The sequence below is a fragment of the Corella eumyota genome, chromosome 2, assembly GCF_963082875.1.
Source record: "Corella eumyota chromosome 2, kaCorEumy4.1, whole genome shotgun sequence".
Taxonomy (NCBI): Eukaryota; Metazoa; Chordata; class Ascidiacea; order Phlebobranchia; family Corellidae; genus Corella; species Corella eumyota.
The window spans coordinates 10869040-10893379 of record NC_137491.1 but is presented as its reverse complement, the minus strand read 5'-3'; the positions used below and the strand labels follow the sequence as shown (position 1 = coordinate 10893379).

General features: G+C 28.6%; 1 protein-coding gene across 1 annotated transcript; it reads right to left on the bottom strand.

Moving 5' to 3' along the window:
* Nucleotides 1–144: 144 nt before the first annotated feature.
* On the bottom strand, nucleotides 145–23819 carry LOC145743580 (serine/threonine-protein kinase mTOR-like). The gene is made up of 59 exons (XM_082561578.1): nucleotides 23658–23819; nucleotides 23211–23330; nucleotides 22808–22903; nucleotides 22459–22601; nucleotides 21971–22072; nucleotides 21638–21739; nucleotides 21246–21375; nucleotides 21079–21134; nucleotides 20948–20993; nucleotides 20681–20781; nucleotides 20144–20302; nucleotides 19539–19675; nucleotides 19188–19319; nucleotides 18757–18896; nucleotides 18276–18526; nucleotides 18012–18084; nucleotides 17821–17885; nucleotides 17433–17573; nucleotides 17117–17239; nucleotides 16695–16871; nucleotides 16168–16302; nucleotides 15862–15973; nucleotides 15450–15583; nucleotides 15156–15266; nucleotides 14812–14898; nucleotides 14217–14384; nucleotides 13954–14066; nucleotides 13481–13642; nucleotides 13213–13306; nucleotides 12890–13009; nucleotides 12243–12391; nucleotides 11666–11831; nucleotides 10887–11032; nucleotides 10560–10635; nucleotides 9913–10094; nucleotides 9048–9264; nucleotides 8363–8548; nucleotides 7703–7828; nucleotides 7402–7533; nucleotides 7031–7137; nucleotides 6428–6545; nucleotides 6079–6172; nucleotides 5944–5999; nucleotides 5520–5629; nucleotides 5268–5364; nucleotides 4630–4851; nucleotides 4117–4299; nucleotides 3512–3646; nucleotides 3126–3300; nucleotides 2788–2923; nucleotides 2523–2670; nucleotides 2292–2414; nucleotides 1872–2027; nucleotides 1727–1801; nucleotides 1485–1620; nucleotides 1072–1146; nucleotides 932–1012; nucleotides 623–725; nucleotides 145–314 (listed from the first exon to the last, which is right to left on the bottom strand). Exons 1-59 carry the CDS (start codon nucleotides 23755–23757, stop codon nucleotides 299–301), a joined length of 7356 nt encoding a protein of 2451 aa, XP_082417704.1. The 5' UTR covers nucleotides 23758–23819; the 3' UTR covers nucleotides 145–298.
* Between the last annotated feature and the right edge of the window lie 521 nt (nucleotides 23820–24340).

Below are 24340 nucleotides of genomic sequence, written 5' to 3'. Positions count from 1 at the left end.
TGTCATACTTTTTTTGTGTAAATACTCACTTACTACCTAATGTTTATCTGAATATACTTACTACCTAATGCTTATCTGAATCTGAATACTGGGCTTGACAAACAGCTTAAGAATCATAGAAATTAATTTTTTTATATTTGGACATTATCAATGATCATATAACAATGAAATACAATACAGTTTCAAACAATGGTTTAATGCAAAAAACTTCAACCCATTTCAACTCCAATCATGATTAATGGCTTTTCAGCAACCCCAAGTCTTGATTTCTAATATTCTTGGTTAATTAGCAACAAAATTACCAAAATGGACACCTAAAAACAGAAATGGGTTTGGTGACCATGCCATAAAATAATTAAAATCTTCATGTAAACATAAATACTTTTGACATGTTTTAAATCATTAAATTGATTTTGTCATTTTTTCCCGTCGCATTGTTGTAATATTAATTGTATATCGTATTTATTATTTACTATTATCAATGCGCGAAAAACCAAAATAAAAAAAAATAAATAAATAAAAAAAATTGATATACAGGTAATATTAACACATTTAAATGTAACCAATTTTCTATATCATGCTTAAATTACAAAATTGAAGGTTTTTGTTAAATATTACTTACCATCCAATATAACATTGACATAAGTTTTCATGCGAGGTAGCCTGAGCAATAAGCAGATCAACCTGTGATGGAATGTCCATCGAGTCAACACTGAAGTCACAACCTAAACATTACAAGGATAACAGATATACTTTTTATCAATAATTAAAATAAACTATTATTTTTCTTACAAATGACATGAATAAATGTTTTCTATATTAGAGTTTTTTATAACTATATTATAAATAAATTAGTCAAAAATATAATACTTTTAGGAATCAAATTTATTATAATATTTATTTTTTAAATTATTGTTAAAAAAAATGAAACCTGTTAGTTTGTTTCTGACACGGTTAACAATCTCCAAAGCTTTTTTGTTTAAAACTTCTGGTCTTGCAGAAGTTTCAGGAGCTAAAATAATAAAACAATTGTAAGAAACTTTACACAAAAATAAACTTTTTTAAACTTACCCCCATAAGATAAAGTTTGTGAGTTGTTAAGATGAGAAGTTTGTTCAATATCCAATCTACTGCCAGTATGCTCATCTTAAATAAAAGTTTAGTCATGTAATTCAAGTTCTTTTATTTAGCATTTAAATTTATGTTCAATAAAACATTTTTTAATTTACAAATTCACGTACACCATACAATGGGTGTTATTGTCTTGTTCTAAGTCGAGAAAATTGCTAATTTTATTCAACATTTTGATTTTTCAAGTTAGTTGGATTTTAATTAAAAATTCCGAATTTAATAAAAAAATAATATTTAAAAAATTGTATAAATTTAGAATACATACCTGCAACTTAAATACCACAAAACTTAACATAGAAGTCTAACAACACGTTACTTAACATACAATAATTAACATGTAATAAACAACTTACTGTCAACAAGCCTCCAATTTAATAAAGGATCATACACAAAAGCCTCCAGTACAGCCATAACACTTTCTTTATGCTGCCTTAATACTGCCATAACTATATGACATGTATGTTTGTAATTCCCTTCAATACCAGTAACCTTTTTAAAAATAAATAAAAAATGTTGTTGTACTAAAAAAATCAAATAATTGCATATATATTTAGTATTTTTCAAAAAAAGGTTTATCGAAAAAAAAAGATTTTACCTCCATAGCATTAGTTAGCATTCTTGTCAACCTAAACGGAATTTTTTCTGGAAACTTCTCTCTTGCCATAGCAACCTTGAAACAAATTTTACATTAATAAAACAAATCAAATACTGCAAAAAATGCAGAATTTTTTTTTATTAACCTCAAAGCAATCTCCAAAGTCGATATGCAAAACTTTTCCACTGATTCGGTCAAGCATCAAATTGCTAGGATGTCTATCTCCCAACCCTAACACATGACCAACCATTGACATTACTGCAAGTGATCTGGTGTAGTTTGTGCGCCGATCAAACCATGCCTGCAACAAAAAATTAGGCCGACAAAATAAATAAAAATGCCTTTTGTGGTGTGCGGGCAAACTTTTGTTAAGAGTTGTGACAATAATACAACAAATAAAACCCCAACCTTACTGTGGGCAATCGACTAGCACATTAAAAATTGAATAAAAATTGTAGACTTTTTGTAACCAATATGCTACGATTTTCAAAAAAGTTAAATATCATTTTTTTAAAACTACAAAAAAACACACTTCGGCTTGGAAAATTCAATATAATCATTATACCTCGGAGGTGGGGCTCTTTAGCCAAAGTAGTTTAGCCAGATCGTCACCAGCTGTGTTGTTTATTGCATGTTCAAACACCTCAACTTTTTGCATTAAAGTTAAATGGTCATAATCAGGTGCCATCTATCATTTAAAAAAAAAAAATTTAAACACAATTTAAATTACTTTGTTCCTTAAGTTAAGTATCATAGATAAATTTAAAAAAATTAACAAGTATAATATTTATTATACCTTGAGCATAATCCTATGTTCAATATTAAGCAAAATTTTTTTCTTATCTCGATAATCTCTTATAAGTAAATGTAAGGTGTCACAATTAGGAACCCAGCCAATTAAACCTGAATTAGTTGATAATGGAACCACCGAGAATCTTTGAATACTTTAAAAATAACAAGAATAAATATTAAAAAATATATTCTGTAAAAAGAAAACTGCCACCATAGTCAAAATGTTATCAAGTGAATATAGGTAAAAATGTATCATAAATTTGTATAACCTTAAGTTTTTCCGACTGCATGTTTGATCTATTGCCAACAAAGCATTGACCAAACCAAACAGCTGCATCACTCTTTCATCTTGTCGTAAATCTTCGTGACCTTTTAACAAGAAAGTGTAATCCTTCCCATTACTCCCTGAAATATTAAGAAATGTGTAAAAAAATAATTTAAAAATAAATACCAACTTTTTACAGGATTAATGGGGAAAGTTTTTATTCTATTTGCACAATTAAAAAAATGTTTATAAATTTGTATTTTTAAGGCTATTAAAAATTAGCCAAAACCAGCTTGAAAATCCTTATTTTTTTACATAGCTACTTTTATAAGACACACAAACCTTTAATGGAAAGTTTCCTTGGCCTTTGCTTAGAGGTTATAACCTGTAAAGTATGCTGTATTGACCTGATTCGAACAATAGGTCGATGTGGATCATATGTTCCTGGTACAGCTAACTCCAAGTCCTTACAAGCTAATAGATTGGGTGAAACGTATTGGAGCTCAATGGTTGTTAACTAAGAAAAAAAAAATAATAATAATAAAATACTAGGGTAAAATTAAAAATCATAATTGTAAATAATTTAATTAGCACAGGTAGAACTTTAAACATAGTTGAAATAATTTTTGTTTATAAAGAAAAAATATACGCAAGTGTAAAAACTGTATCATAAATTGTAAAACATTTTTTTGCAAAACTTAAAAAGCGAAAAATTTTGTTCTAGAAACCTGTGGAAGTTGTTTTGAAATTCTTCTGAAGACATGATAATATAAATCCCACGCTTGATTAAGATCTTTTATGTTTCCAGATTGTGTAAACTTTCTACACCAATCTTGTGCTTCTTGTAAATCTCGACCATATGCCTTTTAAAAATTAGATAAAAATTAATAATCACAAAAATTAGTATTTTTCTTACTTTTTTGGTTGAACTTAATTGCCATTAACAATTAGAAGTCAACATAAAAATGATGTCTGGTAATGCAAATACATTGTTCACGTTTTTTCACAGACATAATTTTAATAATTTTTTTATATTTATTATCCTCGATGTGGAAAGGTCGACTTCACGACCCAAACATAGAGTAACACCAGTTACCCCAACTTAGTCTCAATTGCTGTTACCAGTTTGGAATATAACAGATTATATTTGCCCGATAATTAAGCTGCTGATTTAGTATTGGCCCAGCTAAAGTTTATACTGCTTATAGCTCCTTATTTAAAGGCTACAGCATAAGGGCAGTGTGGATCGAACCCAAGACCTTATGTAGTAAAGTCAAGTGTTCTGACCACTACACCATGCTGCCGATTAAATATTATATAACAAACAACACACCTGATTAAAACTAATTTCCTTTTGTGTTTGTGGACCACGTTCAAGCTGCAGATGTAGAGGTTCAAGGGTGGCTAACATGGCCCTAACATCTCTCTCACCAAAATATAATCTTGATGCTTCCTCCAATCCTTCATGCCATAACTCGTGCCATAAAATCGCAACTCTGATCAACTCTTTGGAAACCTGTGAAAATAGATTGTAAAGTAATTTGTAATAGAGAATGTATCCTTCAACTAAGTGTAAAGGCTTAGCACAAATTGTGTTTAATGACCTGTGATATAAAATTATTATAAAAATATAGATTGTAAGTAAAAGTAGACAAGAAAGTTAAAAGTACACCAAAACACAAAAGTCAAATCACAAGGTTAATGACATTTTACATAAATACCTTAGAAGTTGGCTTAAAGCTTAAAGATTGGGTAAAAAAGCAACATTACTTCAAACAAAGTTGCATACAAAAAATATATACCAGGTCACAAAACTTTAAAAAATATTCGAAAAAATACAACCTACCAATACAGCTTGTTCTACAAGCAAACTAGAATGTTCCCTCATCTTATCTAGGATCTTGGTAGCTGCTTGGTTTCGCATCGGCATAACTGACTTTGATGCAACTGCAAGGGGATATATAAGAGCTTGTGGATGTTGTTTACCAATATCAGCGAGTAGTTGGTGGTTAATACGTGATACTAGCGGTCTGGGAGTGTCAATACGAGCTATCATTTGCGGGATAACCTAAGAAAAATGTTAAAACAATATTAAAATTTACAACTTCAGTAGTTTAAATGTAGCGTATCTACTTTATAGCAAGTTTAAAAAGCTTAAAAATTTGTTTACTAATACTTTACAGCAGGGGTTCTTAACAGGGGATAAATTTACCCCCTGGGGGTAAATTTTACCTACCCAGGGGGCAAATTTACTGAATCATATATTAAAGTCATCTAAGACACTTGGGTACATGTTATTTTTCACAGAACCCCGTCAAAAAAATGTGTCAACAAAAAAGGCTGTTTTACATTTTGGGGCCACCAAAAAGATGGGGGAAATTTTACATTTCCATCCGGCAAGAGGTAAACGAGACAAAAAAGGTTAAAAACCCCTGCTTTACAATTCAACTTCGCACATAGCTTAATAGAATAAGTTATTTATACCTGTAACCAGTTTTCAATCTGGATAGTTTTAATTCCTTCTACTAAAACGTTATGCAAAACTGTCCAGTGCCCATACTCAAACCATAAAGACAAGACTCTAAAAAAAATAACAAAAATGAATATATTGTTCTACTGACAAAAACTTTCCTAAAATTTAAATACTAAAAAATAGTTTTACTGGTATCAAATATCAACAAAATTCATACATGACTTCATAAAAACGAGTAAAAATTAAGTCCGCTGTTATGTTACCTTAAAGTATCCTGAAGAGAGTTCTCCTTTGATAATTTGATAGAACGAAAGAAACCTTGGACTGATGGTACAGCATATTTTAAAACTGTTGAAGTGAAGTCCGAGTCAGACTGAAAAAACAAACAAAAATAGGTCATTTTAATGCATTATTGGAAAGATAAGACAAAAATTTTTGTTAAACTTAGGATCTTGGTTGTAACTAAGATATTATAAATTACTAGTTAAAGCGGCATTTAAACCCATAAATATACGTTTTTTATTTACCCTAAAAATTATTTATTATGCAACAAAAAGGCTTAGGCGACTTGGATAAAATCAAGTTTGTTTTGACAGTAAATTAAACCATAAATTCCCTTTTTAATAGTCAATATAAGCATGCTATATGTCCAAACAAAAGCACTTATATATATAAATATAAACTTACTTTTAGATCTTCATCTTCAATATCTGAAACCTCAGATTCATCACTACTTCCCAACTCTTCAAGTAATAAAATTTTAAATTGTTTAAGAAGTGAAAAAAGTATAAAGAATATATATATTTTTAAATAAAAAATTACCTCTAGAATGCCTAAGTGTAGAAGATGAAGTATCCATTTTTCCTTTGTAGAATAAAACACATTCAAAATTAACAACTGCCCAAGAATGCCACGCCTATATATAAAATTCACAAAAATTAATATTTTTTTTCGTAACAAAATTTTAATTTAGGCCTAAATTAAAATTTCGCTACAAGAAACAGTTTGATATTGTAATAGCCTTAAAAAATTAAAGACTATCGTAAAAAAGAAAAAGAAAACTCATATTTTATTTCTAAAAAAAGGGTTTTTTAAATTTTAATGGTTTAAGTAAAACCAAAAAGTAATTTAAAGTATTTAACTTACAAAAAAAAGATTTTAAAGTATTTACCTTGCACCATGTTCTATCATGTTCTGTAGACCGGTGATGATAACTAACTATTTTGTCAATGGTGTTATCTCCTATCCCATAAACATCCTGATTCCATTGTCCAAGTTTCAAGAAACATCTAAACATTAAATTAAATAAAAAAAATTTAGTTAAACAAAATAACATTGAACCGGCGGCGTGGTGTAGTGGTAAGAACACTTGCTACACCACACATGAGGTCGTGGGTTTAATCCCCACTGATCTCATGCTGTAGCGCCCTTGAGTAAGGCGCTATAAACAATATGAACTCCTGCTGGGCCAGCACTTAATCAGCAGCTTAATTATCAGGCAATACCGGGCAAACAGGCAACTCGAGACTGGGTCGGAGTAACTTATGTTACTCTAAGTTTAAGTCGCGCATTCGACTTTTCCACATCGAGGATAAAGATATATACAAAAAAAAAACATTTGTTTCTGGTAGTATGTACTTTTCATACTACATTAAATAAACATTAGGATAGTAAGTTTTGAACGATACTAATTATACCAAATCTTACCTAATTTGGAAATTCGTAAATAATACATATGAAAATTGTCAAATGGTGACTTTAAATTTAAAAGTACCTTGAGAGTAAATGATTAAGTTCGGTTCTCTGTTCAGGATCAGATAATGAGTGAGGAACATTCTGGATCGTTGAGACAAACTTTTCCATTCGACTAAGTGCATCATTCTATCAATTTAAAACAAATATATTTATAATATATATTTGGTAACTTATATGACCTATTGTAAATAACATGCATTATGTTAGCATAACCCATCTGTGCTATGACTCATTAACATTAGTCCTTATTTCCCACTATAAAGTAAGTTAACTATAAATGCCCCTTTTTTGTAAAAAAATTATAAAATATTATTAATAACAATAAACAATAAGTACCAAAAAAATTGACACACCAAAACCTAGAAATAAATAAACTTCAAATCAATTTACTTTTTTGCCTTGTTTCCATATATGTTTAATATAAGCGAATGAAACATAAGGATAAGTGGTGGGTAGTGGGGCTGATGGGTCCTTCATTGGGTCCATTTCTAACAACTTGACCAGAGTTTTGTGAGCCAACATCTTAAAAAATAAAAATGTTTAAAATAATTAAAAACAAAATTCTGTAAAAGTTTTAAAAACATTTACAAGCACAAAGTTTAAAAAGCAAAAAAAAATAAATTAATTAAACAATAAAAATACTAATTAATTTTTTTTAAACAATACTAAACTTTAAAAGATTTATGCCTACCTTTCTTCCACTCTTCATGCATAGACTGGCAAACTTTAACAGAGTTCTCATATCTTCATGTGGAGAAACTACCAATGACCTGACTTGAATTATTCTCTGCCAATCTTCAAGATTTTTTTGGCAACCCTTTTGATAGAAAATTAATAGTTAAGAATATTTGAGCAATTTTTTGATATAATGATACGTTTGAAAGTCCTATTTTTATAACATTTTTTTATATTAATGATTAAAAAAATCAATAATGGGAATGGCAGCCAGAAGCAGTATAGTGTCATAGTCAGAACATTGGGCTTCACTACATGAGGTACTGAGTTCGATCCCACTGCTCTTAAGTAAGGCGTTTAAAATAGTGTGAACTTCTCGTGAGCCAACACTTAATCAGCAGCTTAGTTACGGGGCAATTATACCCTTTAATATTTTAAACCTCCAAAGGCAACTGAGACTAGGTTGGGGTAACTGGAGTTACTCTATGTTTAGATCATGAAGTCAACATTTTCAGATCAAAAATAAATAAATATAAAAAATTTAGGTATTCAGTAAACTAAAAAAAAAAAACATTTCACCTTTTTAAATACGAAAAATTAAAAAACATTACTTAAAATTGTACAAAAAAGGTTAAAACTTGAAAAACCTAAAATGACTACTTAACTAAATATTTACCTGTAACCTTTCCCACCAAGCTTGTCTTATTGTTGCCCTTCTATCAGGCATAAGTTTATAATGAATCACTTCTTCAAGTTCAGCTAAAAGTTGGCAGTTAATCAATGCAGGGTAAGCTCTACTATGGGACTCACCAGCCAAGGCTGTTAACTCACTGTCCAGTACTTCACGAGCTTGGCTAATACACTAAAATTAACCAAAAATTTGTGATGACGCTTTTTTTATAAAGGTTTGTAGGTATATCTGGTTTTTTATTTTTAAAAAAGTGTGTAAATTAAGTTTTTATTTTTAAAATACCAGATTATTAAATAACCCAATCAATGATCTACGATTTTTTAAAATTAAAAAAAAAACTTTTCCTTAATGTAAATATAATTAAATATAATGCCAAGATGTGGTGTATCGGTCAAAACACATAGCTTTACTACATGAGGTCCTGGGTTCGATCCCCACTGCTCTATAGTGTAGCACCCTTAAATAAAGCGCTATAAACTCTATAAACACTTGCTGAGCCAATACTTGCTCAGTAGATTATTTATTGTGCAAATATAATCTATAATATCCGAAACTGCCATGGACAACTTTAGAATGAATCGAGGTAACTGATGTTAGTCTATGTTTAGATCATAAAGTTGACCTTCCCACATCAAGAGTGAAAAAAAAGAAAAAATAAATTACAATTTACCTCTTCTGCTTGGGCAAAGTGGTTTCCATTAATTGCGATCACCGCTCGATAAAGACTTCCATCATAATGTTCCCTCGGTATCATACAAGTATATTCGTCCATCATTTTCCACTTTCCCAAACCCCATGCAGCTGCAGCAGCCAAACGAGCCATTCTTTTCTGTACATCTCCATCACATAAACTCCATTGCGACTCAGCATAGTCATATAATGAGCCCCTTAAAAATCATATTTTTGTTTTAGTTTTTTTTTGTATATATCTTTATCCTCGATATGGGAAAGTCGAATGCGCGACTTAAACATAGAGTAACATCAGTTACTCCGACCCAGTCTCGAGTTGCCTGTGCCAGTTTGGGATATTATAGATTATAATTGCCCAATAATTATACTGCTGATTTAGTATTGGCTCAGCAGGAGTTTGTACCGTTTATAGCGCCTTACTCAAGGGCGCTACAGCATGAGATCTGTGGGGATTGAACCCACGACCTCATGTGTAGTGTAGCAAGTGTAGCCGGTGTTTTATATTTAATGTTGTGATAGAGCCAACTCTAAAACCTAATTTTTCGAGTGATTTTTTACATCAATTCAGTCCCAAATCGATTTGTTATTTTAAGAAGCTTTTTCACTTAATAATATTGTTTGATCATAAACTTGTAAATTCACATACTGGACACACCCTTTAAAATTGCGTTGGAAAATTTTTTAAGACAAAAAATAACTTGAACAAAAACAAGACTGTAATAATTTCATATTTTTCTCTTTAAAATACAAAACTTGAATTTTTTGTAAAACCTTATTTAGATGTTTTTAAATTTAACTAAATCAACTATTTTTTAAAAAAAAACTTTTTAATAAAAGTTGTTTACCATTCGCCTAATGCTTCCAGGCATCTCATATAACCAAGTTTATTTTCCACCATTTTTTCTAGTTCTTGAGCATTTTCCTCAAAATTGAGAGGTGGACATCTTAGTTTGAACTGGTAAGTTTGTTTTGCATTTTCCCACTTATGCAACCTCTCATACCACTCCACATTAATATTATGCTGGTGCTAAAAAGTAAAATCATTTTTATAAGTTTTTTGACATGCCATAGTTTGAGGAAATTACCATGATAAACCATAAATACTAAGAAATCATGAAAAATTGCAACGAAAAACATGTAAGTTGTAGCAAGTAAAATACTGTTTTACAAATTAATCCAGCAGCGTGGTGTAGTGGTAAGAACACTTGCTACACCACACATGGGGTCGTGGGTTCAATCCCCACTGATCTTATTATGTAGCGCCCTTGAGTAAGGCGCTATAAACGGTATGAACCCCTGCTGAGCCAGCACTTAATCAGCAGTATAATTATCAGGCAATTATAATCTATAATATCTTGAACTGCCACAGGCAACTCAAGACTGGGTCGGAGTAACAGATATTACTTTATGTTTAAGTCGCGCATTCGACTTTCCCACATCAAGGATAAAAATATATACAAAAAAAAATATTCTGTAAATGTTTGTAACTTACATTTGGTGGAAGGTTGTTAATGTGGTAAAGTAAAACTCCATCAGCGGCTTCAGGTTGACCCAGTTTACTGTTAATACTAAAATTAAAAATAATATAGCATCAACTATGTTAGATATTATAACCTACTAAATTTTAACTACGAAATTTATTATTTAAACAAAAAAGCTTAAGATAGTAAAGGTAAAGTGGGCGAAAAAACAAGCAAAGCAAAACAATGAAGTGTTTAAAATAATTTTTTTTACTGCTTTTACAGATTTTCAACAAGATTTAGAAAACACAATACTTTTTTTAGCCGTATTTAAAATTTGTTTTCATGTATAAACTTACTTAATAAGGTCACCAATAATTTGGTCATTCAGTTTCTTATGGAATCCAAGTTCCTTATAATGAAGAGCTTTGGCAAATGCTCTACACCTGGATGCAGTTTCACCAAGTACAGCTATTCCGTTATCATCTCCCATTGGAAGTGCCCCCTAAATAATACAAACAATTTGGTACAAAAAAGCAAAAAATTTAATGCCAATAATATTTAAAAGTAAATTAATCTACCTAATAAAGCTGTACAGGTTTTTTTAGCTTTATTTGTTTAGCCTTTTTTAGCTTTATTTTATTACATAATGAAAAATAACACATACATTTTTTTCCCAACCATTTTTAACAAAATGGTTAAATAAAAATATAAATAGACCTAAGGTCTGAAATAAAAATATTGAAACAGTAAAATAACTAAATAGACAGGCTTTTCAAATTTTATACAGCTTAATATGTTTATATCCTATGTTTATAAATTTTTTTTTGTATATATCTTTACCCTCGATGTGGGAATGACTTAAACATAGAGTAACAACTGTTACTTTGTCCCAGTCCCGAGTTGCCTTCAGCAGTTTGGTATATTATAGATTATAATTGCCCGGTAATTATGCTGCTGATTAAGTGCTGGCTCAGCAGGAGTTCATACCGTTTATAGCGCCTTACTCAAGGGCCCTGCAGCATGAGAGCAGTGGGGATTAAACCCACAACCTCATGGGTGGTGTAGCAAGTGTTCTTACCACTACACCACGCTGCTGGAATATAATATAAATTATATAACAAATACTTAGGTTTACCTTATCAGTGTGCTCCATAAACTCGGCAAGGTTCAATAAAGTATGAGTTACTTCAGCAGGTACGTCAGGAGCTGATAGAGCAAGTTGAATACAATTAACTAACTCATCTTGTTGTCCTTCATCCAACTCTGTCCAACATGATAGAAATGCTGCATTGAAGAGTTGCCTAAAATTTTAAAATGTATTAAATATTTTTGGTTTTCTACTGATAATAAATAGATGGGGCTACATGACAAAAATATAAGATAATTTTTAATATTCCAGCAATGTCTTAGAATTTCTTAGTCAAATCAACTTTTAAATATTAATTATTTTAAATCACAGAAAAAGTAATAAAGTAAAAAACATAAAAAAAAATATTGAAATATGAACCACTGCTAACAAAAATACTCTATGTAACATTTTAAAATCTAAAAATATTCCGTTACTAATTTAAGCAATCTATGAATTTTTTAGAATATTTTATATATTCTATATTTTATATTTTTTGAGAATATTTTTATATTTAACCGAAGTAATGAAATAAAGCTACATAAAAACTAGTACTAATCAAAAAATAAACTAATTTAGTAATTACCTTGCAAGTGGGGCATATGATTTAGCAAGTTGTCCAGCACCACAAGCTTTTAATGCAAGAGAAGGAGATTCCTTCAATAACTCCACACTTAAATGTCGTAACCATTCAATCCAATCATCCTTCGATACTTGTCTGTTTATTGTCCATGCCTTAACAAGTAATTATTGCAATAAATAAAAGCATTTTAGTTCTTGCATCCCCTTTTTTTAAATGTTTAAAAAATCTAATATAACTATGCTAAAGCACTAATAAACATAACTAGTCAGCAAGATTTTTTAAGGTTTTGAAATTTTTTGGTTCCTTTTATAAGGCAAGAGTATGATATTACAACATGCTTGGCTTATCAGTCAAGGGGGAGTGGCATTGGTGCAGGTTAAACGTGGCATTGGTGCAGGTTAAACCTAAAACTAATGTGGCATTGGTGCAGGTTAAACCTAAAACTAATGTGGCATTGGTGCAGGTTAAACCTAAAACTTTTGGGCTCATAGTCCAATGCCAAAAATAAAATACTATACTGATAAACTTTTCGAATAATTAACTAGCTTTAATGTAACATATTAAAAAACCCTTTATTAACGATTGATTTAACCACAATTAGCCTTATTAACCACTTTAAAATAAATATGTAAACAAATAACTTTTCTTACCCTCTGTAAGTTATTGACGTTGACATTCTTTTTATTAGTGATTGAAATATCAGTGTTATTCGATGATGTCAATTCACTTGTGTTTGACCAAATAAATGCATCTGAATGTTCTCTGTGCCCCTATAATAAATATAAGTAAATAAATAACTAACTATATTATATGAACAAAATTTTACATTTAAGACAATGCTGGGTAAGTGCATTGGTCAAACCACATAATAAAACTCGTTAATACCAACTTTAATTTTCATATTTAGTTAAATACATTATAGATAGCTTGAATAACATATAAGTTGTTTTTAAATAATAAAATATTTATAAACCTTAGATATTTGAGAGGCCAAAGAAACAAATGTAGCATTCGAAATCCTATGTTTTAGCAGGATAGCCTCAGTCATTGGTAAAAACACTGCAAACCTAAAATTAAAATTAATAAAGAATATACGTTATTTAAAACCATTTTCTTTAGTTTACAGTTTTTGAATGTTTTATATTACTAAATTTTTCTAATTTCTTTTTTAAAATAAATGTAACATTAGTTTACAATGATTGAAGACTTAATTAATATTACTTTGCATCAAAAAACATTACCTTGATCCAAATTGTCTCATTACAGCACATAAAGCAGTCATAGAGGGAGCTTGTAAGTCAGGACAAGTATCAAGAACACTAATTAATGGATGAACTATCAAGCTCATGTTCTCTCTCAAGTCAATACAATCACAAAACTTGGTCAAGGTCACAAGAATTTCACTAAAAATTAAAAGTAAATTAAGACATAAAGAAAATTTGTTTACATTAATTATTTCTGTTAATGTTATAGTAAAACATAATGCTTAAGTGTTTCAAAATTCATTTCTTTTATGTTGAAGATCCAAAAAAATGGCTTATTTAAATTTCCTGTTTTAATACAAAGAGTAAATTAACATTAAATTCCCAAAAATTATTTGTGGTGTAAACTATCACAAGCATGTATTTAAAAATTGTGACAATGTTGCGACAAATAAAATACCATCCTTTAGAGCGAGCTATTGACTAGTTTATATAATTGACAACAAAGTCACCTTTTGATATTGGAAGAAGTGCCGGCAGCTCTTAATTGTTGCATCATAGGAGGTAGTAACATGTGACTATAATCATCTAAGTTAACTCCAAATACTTGTAATGCCCGCAATAACTGAAAACAGAAAAACGATTTGAATTAGTAATTATTTTAAAGTGTCATAAAAGAAATTAGTAATTTAAATTTTAATTAAAAAATAATTTTTAACACATTGTTATCTGTGACCGACTTTGCTAAAAATTGAATTTTTATTAAATCAAATACCTTAAGAGTAACAGTTTTAGAAGGACTGTCATCATATCGAAATATTTTGAGTAAATAAGGAATAATTTGTGGCAGATAAAGTTTGAATTCTGATGACAGAGCTGATGCTATTTGTTCAGTTAAGCCAAGTAAAGTACTTTGCATGTCACTTCCCTCATTCCAATATTCCTACAAAAAATTGCAAATTTTTAATATAAAAATATAAATAAAATTACTAAAATAATGCCAACTACACAATTAGAATGTTAAGTCTAAAGTAACAGCAAGGCCAGTTTAATAAAATTTTTAACGTACCACAAAGACTTGCAAGATATTAACAAGGGCTTATGTAGTAAATACAGCAAAATTCAATAGCCCGCTATATGGTCGTCATTTTTACTGTCTTCACACAGTCACAACTTTTTGCTAATATTAGTGGTAATTTCTTTGCATTTATTAAACACTTTACTCAATTTTTTTTAGATGACCTTAAGTTAATAATTAGCTACTGTCCTATTTAATATGCTGTAACAATCAGGTTTTGTGCATTTGTGTTGACCTATACCTACTAAACCACAATAAAACCTAAATAAATGAATCAAAAAAAATTACCAACCTTTATAACTGCAAATATACTGTCCATAAAACCTCTGATATGTTGTTTTACTGTTGAGATCACCAAACCAAGATTCTTAAACAAAAACTGAAAAAAAAAAACTCCTTTTAGGTCTATGTCAAAAATAAAAGTGTACACATTGTAAAACTTATTTAAACATTTTGAATTTATAAACAAACTTTTGCCCTAGAGCACTAGGTAAAGATTAAACAAGTAAAAACAATTTACCAAACAGTGCTAATTCCTTATTAGAGAGATTAATTAACTAATTGTACTCATCATAGGTATATATTAAATTTAAAAAACAAAAATAAATTTAGTTAAAAATATGTAAAAATTAATACCTCTCTAACACTAGGGTCGCAGTTTTGAATTGTGGATAAATACGTTGGAACTATTTCGGAAAGATAAGGAACACATTTTACGCCCAGCGACTGGAACATTAGATATACTGCCTATAATAAAATAATAATTATAAACTTGTTAATCACCATCATGATAAATAAAAAAATTAAAATTATTTTTAGAAATAAAATTTATTTGTAAAAAAAATGATTTATTTATTTAAAAAAGTATTCAACTTTTTAAAAAAAATATAAAAATGATTAAAAAAATAAATTGAGTGATGATGAGAATACCTGGATGACATCTTTATGATGTGAAGAGAGAAGAGGATCTCTTAAAACCCTCATCAGTGTTGCTATGGCAACTGCTGGATAAAATTCTTCTGAAGTTGTACCAATCGATACCAACATCTCATTCACATTGAAATCTAAACAAAATCCAAATTTTTACTACAGTTTAGAATTAAACAAAAAGTTACTATTTGAACTAAGTGAATTTAAACTGTATATTACTCTTGAAAATAACATCAATATTGGTAATGGCAGTAATAGAAGGAATAGGCAGTAATGGTGTTTAATGCATTTCGGATGTTATATAAACAACCTCATTTAGAACTAAAAAAGTTTTTTTTTTTTTGTCTAAATATAGAGCATGTTATGTAACTGACCAGGTAATATTTTTGCAAGATCAATAAAAATCACTTACCTCCTTCTCTTTTGACCTTCCTTTCAGCCATATTTCCTTCTTCCACACTTCCTTGATTAAGTTTATGTTTGTAAGGATCAAGAGTGCCAATCAACCCCAACACTTTCATAACCTTTAAAATAATTTTAAACTCAAAAAAAGTTTTAAAAAAGTAGAAGTACTTTTTTACTAACCCCTACCAAAGTAAAAATATTAATAAATAGCTGCTTAGTCAAACATCATTGGTTGTAATTTTTTTTGTTAAAGTAAATAAAGAATTTTCTTTTAAAAGTAGTATAAGCATTACTGATTTAAAAATAGAATTACCTCTTTTCTAAAAGCGAGACTAGGTTCCGATTTCAAGAACCCGAGAAAAATATCAAGAAGTTGAGGTGACTTAAAATAAGGTTTGACCACAAATCCAGTACTTTCAACCACTTTACCCAGTGTTATTAAAGCAACCTATAAAACAACTTTTATAAATAATCTTAGTACAAATTATAACAATATTGTAAATGAATTTATTGTTTTTAAATTAATTTGGTCATTCAGTCACTAAAAACAGAAATTACGAAATATAAACCACAGACAGTTTGCCATGTTTATTCCTTATTCGTTAGCACAGAAATAAATAACTACAAAGTGAAACTTTCTACAGCTTAATAAATAAAAAACTTAATTTCTTTTTTAACACAAACTCAAACAACAACTGACTAAAAAATCTTATATAAAACCATATCAAAATTTTTTGTACTAGATAAATAAAAAAATTACTATACAAAAATTAATGTAAGGAACCTACTGTTTAGACTGGAATTTTTTGTTTTATGTAAAATTATTTACAAAATAAATACCTCTCGTTTTGCAAAACAAGACATTGCTTGTAGCATTGAGAGAATGATAGGGATAAGTTGATCGATAATGTCACTAACATCCGATCCTCCAACCTCCGCAAGATCTCCAATTGCTCGCATTATTCCAACTGAAACAGCTGATGTCTGGTCCTCTTCCTCCAATTTTGAGATTAAACTCTAAAAAAAAATTAAATAAATATAAAAATATTTCTTAAATCATAAAATTTAAAAAAATTAATCTACCTACAGAATTAAAAATTATTAAATGGTTAATTTAAATAAAAATAATTTCGACTATTTGTATTTTGTGTCAATTTAAGCTAAACAATATTGTCTTAACGCATATTGTCTTAATACATATTTAGATTGCACAAAAATTTCCAACTAAATTAACATAAAACAAATAATAAATAGCAAAATACCTTAATAGTGGGAATAACATAAGCTTTCATAATATTTGGAGCAGTCCTAGCAAGATGTCCAATCAATCTTGAAGCTTGAAGTTTGTTTCTTCCTATTCCACTATGTTCTAACTCAGCTACAAGCTACAAAAGTAAACAAACTGCTGATTAAATTAGAAATATATTTAATTTTTATTTTAAGCAATGATAAAAAAAATTATTTACTAACCCTAACACATATATACAAAAGTTACTGAAAATTTGACCAATTTAAATAACAACAAAAAAATATAAGCCAAATACCCATAATGACATTTTTTGTATATATTTAAATTACCTGAATTAAAGTTTTTCTTAGCATGGGCATAACATGGGCTGGGTTAAGTTCAGATAATCTTCCAATCGTTTGTATTGCAATCTCCTGAACTTCAAATTTCTCATCATGAAGTGCAATAAATAAGATCTCCAAATTCTCACACTTCAGCAAAATTTTTTTTTTATTTCATTAATAAACAAAATGAGTAGTAATCAAGGCCTAATTTAATTCTATTTGGTAACTTGTCATAGGATTTCAGGCAAGTCATCTCTTACAAATTTAAAACCAATGCAAAAAGCCTAATCCTGGGGTAACATACTAGCAAAAATCAAAGTATTTCAAAAAAAATGATTTATAATTAATAATATTATAAAGATTAAGAGAATAAATATTTGAGTTAAACACTCACAAGAATAAGGTAGCTATCAAATCTTTGATCCAACAAATTGAGAACACTTAATCTAACTTGTTTCTCTAAAAATATAAAAGTACAAAATTAAGTCACATTTTATCGTTTATGTATAAGTTTTAATATCAGAGCTGAGTTTGTATTAAAACTTATTTATTTTCTACACAAACATTTTATAATAAATTTTTTACCTCTGTCTGTTATTGCCAGTTTTAAAATAATTTCAACAATCTTTGCCAGTTTCGGAGATAAAGCAGGATAAACCTAAAAAAAAGTTTAGTCCATTGTATTGTAAACAATAAATTAAAAATTAGACATAAGAAATGTTTAAACCCAAGGACATAATTTAATGTGCTAGCTACGCCAAATACAAAAAATATTGTAAGCAAGTAATTTAAAATGCTAACATATATTCTAATACAAAAATAATGTAAATAAACTTAAAAAAATCCTACCACTGTTTGGTTGCTTGACAAGCAAGGTGGAGGCAAACTTGATCTTATAATTGAAATCACGGTTGCTATGGCATTTAACCTGACCTCCTGGTTGTCATGACAAAGATATTTGGCTGTGGAACACTCAACACAGAAGTCAATAAAAGGAGACAAAGGGATTGTTTTTTTTTTGGGTGGAGTTAGAAATTGAAAAGTTGAAAGAGTACGAAGTGCCAGGATAATTTGGTTCACATTCATGTTGTCATTACCAGCTAAATTTAAAAATTTTGCATTTCAAAATAAGGAAAAACTGGGATTTTTATAGCGCAAACATATTTTTAAACATTTAAAAAATTTAAAATATTAAATAGCAATATTGTTTGTAAAAACTGACTTCTAGTTTGCAAAAAAATTTTTTTAAATCTAAGCAAGCATTGAGAAATAAGCTCTTTAAACCGAAGGATTTATTAAAAATATTACTTCAAAAAAGCAAAATACCTACCAGAAGTACCTTGATCCCCAGCTGCAGTATTACCAGTCAGTAACACAGAGGTTAAAATTTTTAAAACCCCTTTGTTAATGGCTGGTCTTAGTAAGGGAACATGGGTGTTGAGTTCATGAAAAGACTGCATCAATGGACCACTAAACAAAAAAGTAAGTAAAAAAATTACCTAAATATTTGGGGGTGAATATCTTTAAAATAGAATAGAATGGATCAAACCGTAACCTATTAAAAATTTTTTTTAATCTTGTACATTTTCTGATATTTAATTTTTAAGACTATTTAAATTTTGGTTTAGGCATAAAAAACAGTTTATTTGAATAAAAAAATTCACCATTATGGCTGATGTTTTAAAAACTTAAATTATTCCTACAAAAATATTGCATAAATTTTGTAAAACCTGACTGCTTATCTATCATTTTTCAACTTACTTTAATCCAACATTAAACATAGGTTGTAAAAGTTCATCATGAATATAATGAACTACTTGGGGTGAAGAACCTCTTGCTATGAGTGGTATGCAGGAAAACACTGCAGGCTCTAACACAAAGTTACGAGGTCGCCTGTAAGCAAATAAAAATGCAAGTTTAAAATGCTAAAAGTTTTTAAAAAAAATATGTTAAATATTGATTTATTTATTTTAATAAACTTTTAAAAAAAAATAAAATACTTGACTGAAACCATCATACTTGTTGAACTAATTTTAATGAAAAAATTTAAAAATACAAAAAATGTCATTTTTTAATTGAATAATTTTAAAAAGATTTGTGGTGTTTGATTACTTGGCATTTGGATCCTTGGGTGGCAAAAAATGTTGAACATTCTCGATTATTTTTGAGATAAAAGGTTGGAACGAATCTGTGTTGATTACATAAGCCATCAAACCTATTGAGTTAAAAGCTAAAGCACGATCTCTCTCCTAAAAATAAACAAATTAAAAAAATAAAAAAATAAAATAATCAGACAGTTATATGTTTTCATGTCTTTTAAAAGGTATCATACACTTTTAAAACTTTACAGTAAATACTTACAATGCCTTTGAAATAGAACATTTTTCTATACAATAACTAAACAATTAAACCAGCAGCGTGGTGTAGTGGTAAGAATACTTGCTACACCACACATGAGGTCGTGGGTTCAATCCCCACTGATCTCATGCTGTAGTGCCCTTGAGTAAGGTAATCTCTGATCTCATGCTGTAGTGCCCTTGAGTAATTGGGCAATTATAATCTATATAATACCCCAAACTGCTACAGGCAACTCGAGACTGGGTCGGAGTAACTGATGTTACTCTATGTTGAAGTTGCGCATTCGACTTTTCCGCATCGAGGATAAAGATATATATAAAAAAAAAGCCTACCAAGTCCATTTTTTATAGTTTTTTTACCTTTTTCAAACAGCCAAGTAAATACATCATCGTATCTTTAAGACATAAGTACAAGAACTGGTCAGGCTGAAACATGGCCAACATTGGTAACAACTCGATCAAAGATTGTTGAATTAAAACATTTTTCGAGAAGCGAAAGGACAGAACAAGCATACAGATCTGTACAATCAAACAATAAAACTTAATTTAAAAAAGCTTTTTGCAAGTTAAAAAGAGTAAGTAAATATAAACTGCAATAATTAAATATCAAATAGAATGTTTTATTTTAGGTGAAACAAAAAAAGAACATTACGAGCTATTTTAAAAATATATGTTAAAGCAGCTTTAAATTAATACACTTATTGAATGCCCACCCTAAAGGTTGCATTTTTAAATAGCTTTTATTTCTGTGATAATAGGGTCACAACAAATATTATTTGCCCGTAATCAATTGGATGTACATTTATTATAAACATCAGTCGCTAATTAAGCTTTAGATATGTAAATATTAAATAATATTTTCTTGAAAAATTAGAAGCAATTATAACCACTACATACCTCTTCGAAATTGTTTTCAATAAGTTCAGAGCAGTATTGACTTTTTACTGTTATATTAAGGTTGAGGGTGATCGGACCATTTATAGGAGGTGGTAATAACACTGTTGTAAATAAACACAAAATTTAGTGCAAAAGATATACTAAATAATTAAATAGTAATCTGAGCTACTAGAATAATAACAATTTGTTTTTAAAAGCCTAATAAAATTGTGTTATGTTTTATTTAATTAATATATTTTATACCAAGAAAATTTCTTAAATAATTACTTGGAGATTTTGTAATCTCTCGTCGATTCCCTTTAAAAATTCCAGTCTAAAAATAAATTTAAATAAGTGGTTATATTTTGTAATAAAATAAAAATTTTATTTGATACTTTTGATATTTTTAAACAACCTACCTTATCTGTGTACTTTGAAGAATTTTGATGATTTGTAGTTTGCATCACAGTTTCATCTTTAATATAAAAACATTTTAAATAAAAAAAATTTGTCCTCTCTATTTTGTAGTTAAAAATATATATTTTTATTCCAAATATACTTAATACATCAATTACTATATTTTCACCTTCACTTCTGCAAGTTCTTAACAACTCAAATAAGATTAAAATGGAGGGATGAATTCTATCTTCTTTTGTGCTGGAAAATTTTTCGTTTTTAACAGAATCGTTGACAGAGACTGCTTCCTTGTAACATTGCTATACCACAAAAATAAAAATATTAGGTTGTCCTTACATACCCATTTTATAACATCTTTAATTTTAAAATAATATTTGCTTAGTTCTAATAAATAAACTATATGAAATATTCACTAAAATAAATCAGTAAGTAATTCAAATAGCCTAAGATTTAATGTATTATCGAATATCACCTAAAAAATATTTCAATTTTAAATATCTTCCATTTTAAATCATTATATAACACCAAGCCAAATTAAGGACAGAGTTTTATTTAGCTTACCTCATACCATGGTGGTTTATTAACAGAATCCTTATTTTCACGTTGAACAACCAACCATAAAGCTGCCCTCAATGCCTCAATTGCACACTGTCTTACTGCCAACTGTAATGTATGCAAAATTTTAGTTTTAAATTCAAATGATTAAACATTATTATTAACTTGGTATTTGCAATATGTTTTAGGAGTTCATATCTTATTGTTTGTAAAACCGTTTAAAATTTGCATGATTTAATTGTCTTAAAAAACCTAAAAAATACAAATTTGATACATTATTTTACAGGAAATAAATATTTATTTAAACAAAGGTGTTTTTACAATCAATGAACAATTTACCTTGTTGTCATAAATAGCATGAAAAATGTTCTCAAAAAATGATTGAATTTGTTGATAAAATATTGTTGGAGAACTGACAGCCATCTCCTTTAAAATCAAAACCTGAAACAAAACAATAATTAATATAAATAATACCAATATATATAATATGTCCATTTACATTAAAAAGGAGGCAATATTTTGCAGTAGGTTAAATATTTGAAAAAAAGGCATATATATCTCAATGCAAAAGCAAGTCAATATATAACGGTGCTTAGTGTACGATACAAATATATGTTCAATTTTTAGGCCTAAAATAAAACTGCCATTTGTGGTACGTGGGTAAATAACCACTGGTATTTATTGGTTGTAATTTGTGACTATACTATGACAAACAAAATCCTGACTGTAGAGCGGTTTTAGGATAGTAGAAAAATTGAGTGGGCCTAGTTAACAGTTATAATTGTAGATTTTTAACTGATAAACACAAAATTTATAAAAAATCATACTGCAGCATGGCGTCTTCCTTCACTTTTTTCAGCACTTAACCATTCAATCGATCGTTTAAGTTGAAACTGAATATGTTCAGTTCTGTAAGTTCCACTGAATGCTGCCATTCTTCCCATTGCCTGTGCAGCAATCTCCATTACCCCTTTTTTAGAACAAATTTTTATATAAAATAATTTAAAGCCAAAAGATTAAACATCCTTGAATACATTTCTTTTATTGTAAGATTGACTTTATTAAATACATGATAAATTAACTTGCAAATTCAATGTTTCTACTAATAACTTATCTTGTAATGTCATATTTTTCATTCGACTATGAACAAAAAGTAAATAAAAAAAAAAAAACTACCAATGTCAGATGAAGGAAACAAGTTTCGAAGAAGATTGTAAAACTTTAAAAGTTGACTTGCTTCATGGCTGGTCTCATCCACTTCTACTTGACAAACTAAATAAGAAATACCAATATTTTTTTTTAAATCTACACATAGTACAGTTTAGTAGACAATATATTTAAACCTATACATAAATATGTGTCCAATTTGAAAACTTACAAAAAAAGATTTTTGTAAAGTGAAGGTAAATTACGAGCTCATTTTCGTTGCGAGTTATGACTATATTACACAACTCGATATTTTAAGACAGGCAATTACCCATATGACAATTTACAATAAAATTATTAAATATTGTTATCACATTTATGAAAACCAATTTTAAATAAAAAATTACAACTTTAAATACATTTTATTATTTACCTATTCCAAGTATGCCACCCTTTTTCTCTGCATTATCAGAACTTTGAACCATTTCGTAAATATGATTGTTTAGTTGAGACATAAACAAAACATTTTGTTCCAAAGATAATTCCTGAACCTCTGTGATAGTTGTTTTGTGAATATTAAAATATTTTAATGCCAATCAATTTATTTAAAACAAAAGTATCAAGTGACTTTTAAGGTTCACAAATATACTTAGAGCAAGTATATTTAGAGCAAGTGCATTATTTTCTGTCCCTTAAATTCAGAAAATTTATAAAGATTGCAACCCGCAATAGTATAAATTCAGACAAAATAGTGAAATTTACAGTATATACTTCAGAATATAATTAAATACAAACAATGACTAAAGTTTTACAATTACTGAATTAAATTAGTTGTACTACTACATTCAATAGGCTACCTAAAGCAGAAAATAAAACTCACCTGTATTAATATAATGCTGCAATGATATTGCGGTGTTAAGTCGAGTTTCTTCATTTCGACTTTTTAAACCATGGACATACTGCAACACCGTTTCCTCCATGATCTTAGTTCGTAAATATTTTTTATTATTTTATATTACAAGAAATTTCATTATTTTTAATTTTAATAAAACTGCAAATTTTTAAAGAAATGGTAAAAGAACAGTACAGTAGTAAAAACAAAAAAGCAAGATCTTTTTTTAAACGTTTTAAGTTAACTGGATAACAGTTTAAGGTATATTAAGTTATAGTTTTTAAAAAACAAATATCTGCAACCCAAACAATTTACAAATAAACTCACACGACGTTTTAGGTAATTCCCCCTTTTTTCTTATATTTTAGTTTATCCTCGATGAATACAAACTGTTTAGCAAATGGAATAATTTTTAAAACATTAATTGTTGTCATTTTTTTTAACACAATTTGAATATTTAAATTTACTTTTTATTACCGAATTCGTTCAGGGTGTTACATAAATACCTATAATTTAAATATTTTTGAACTAATTTTTTTGATATTGTAATCTGTTTTCACATAAAGTTGATAATGTATTTACTAATTTTTAAATCTTGCACATGCCTTAATATAAACCGAAAACTTTAAATTTCTAACAATAAAAAATTTAAAACAATTTTATAAAAATGT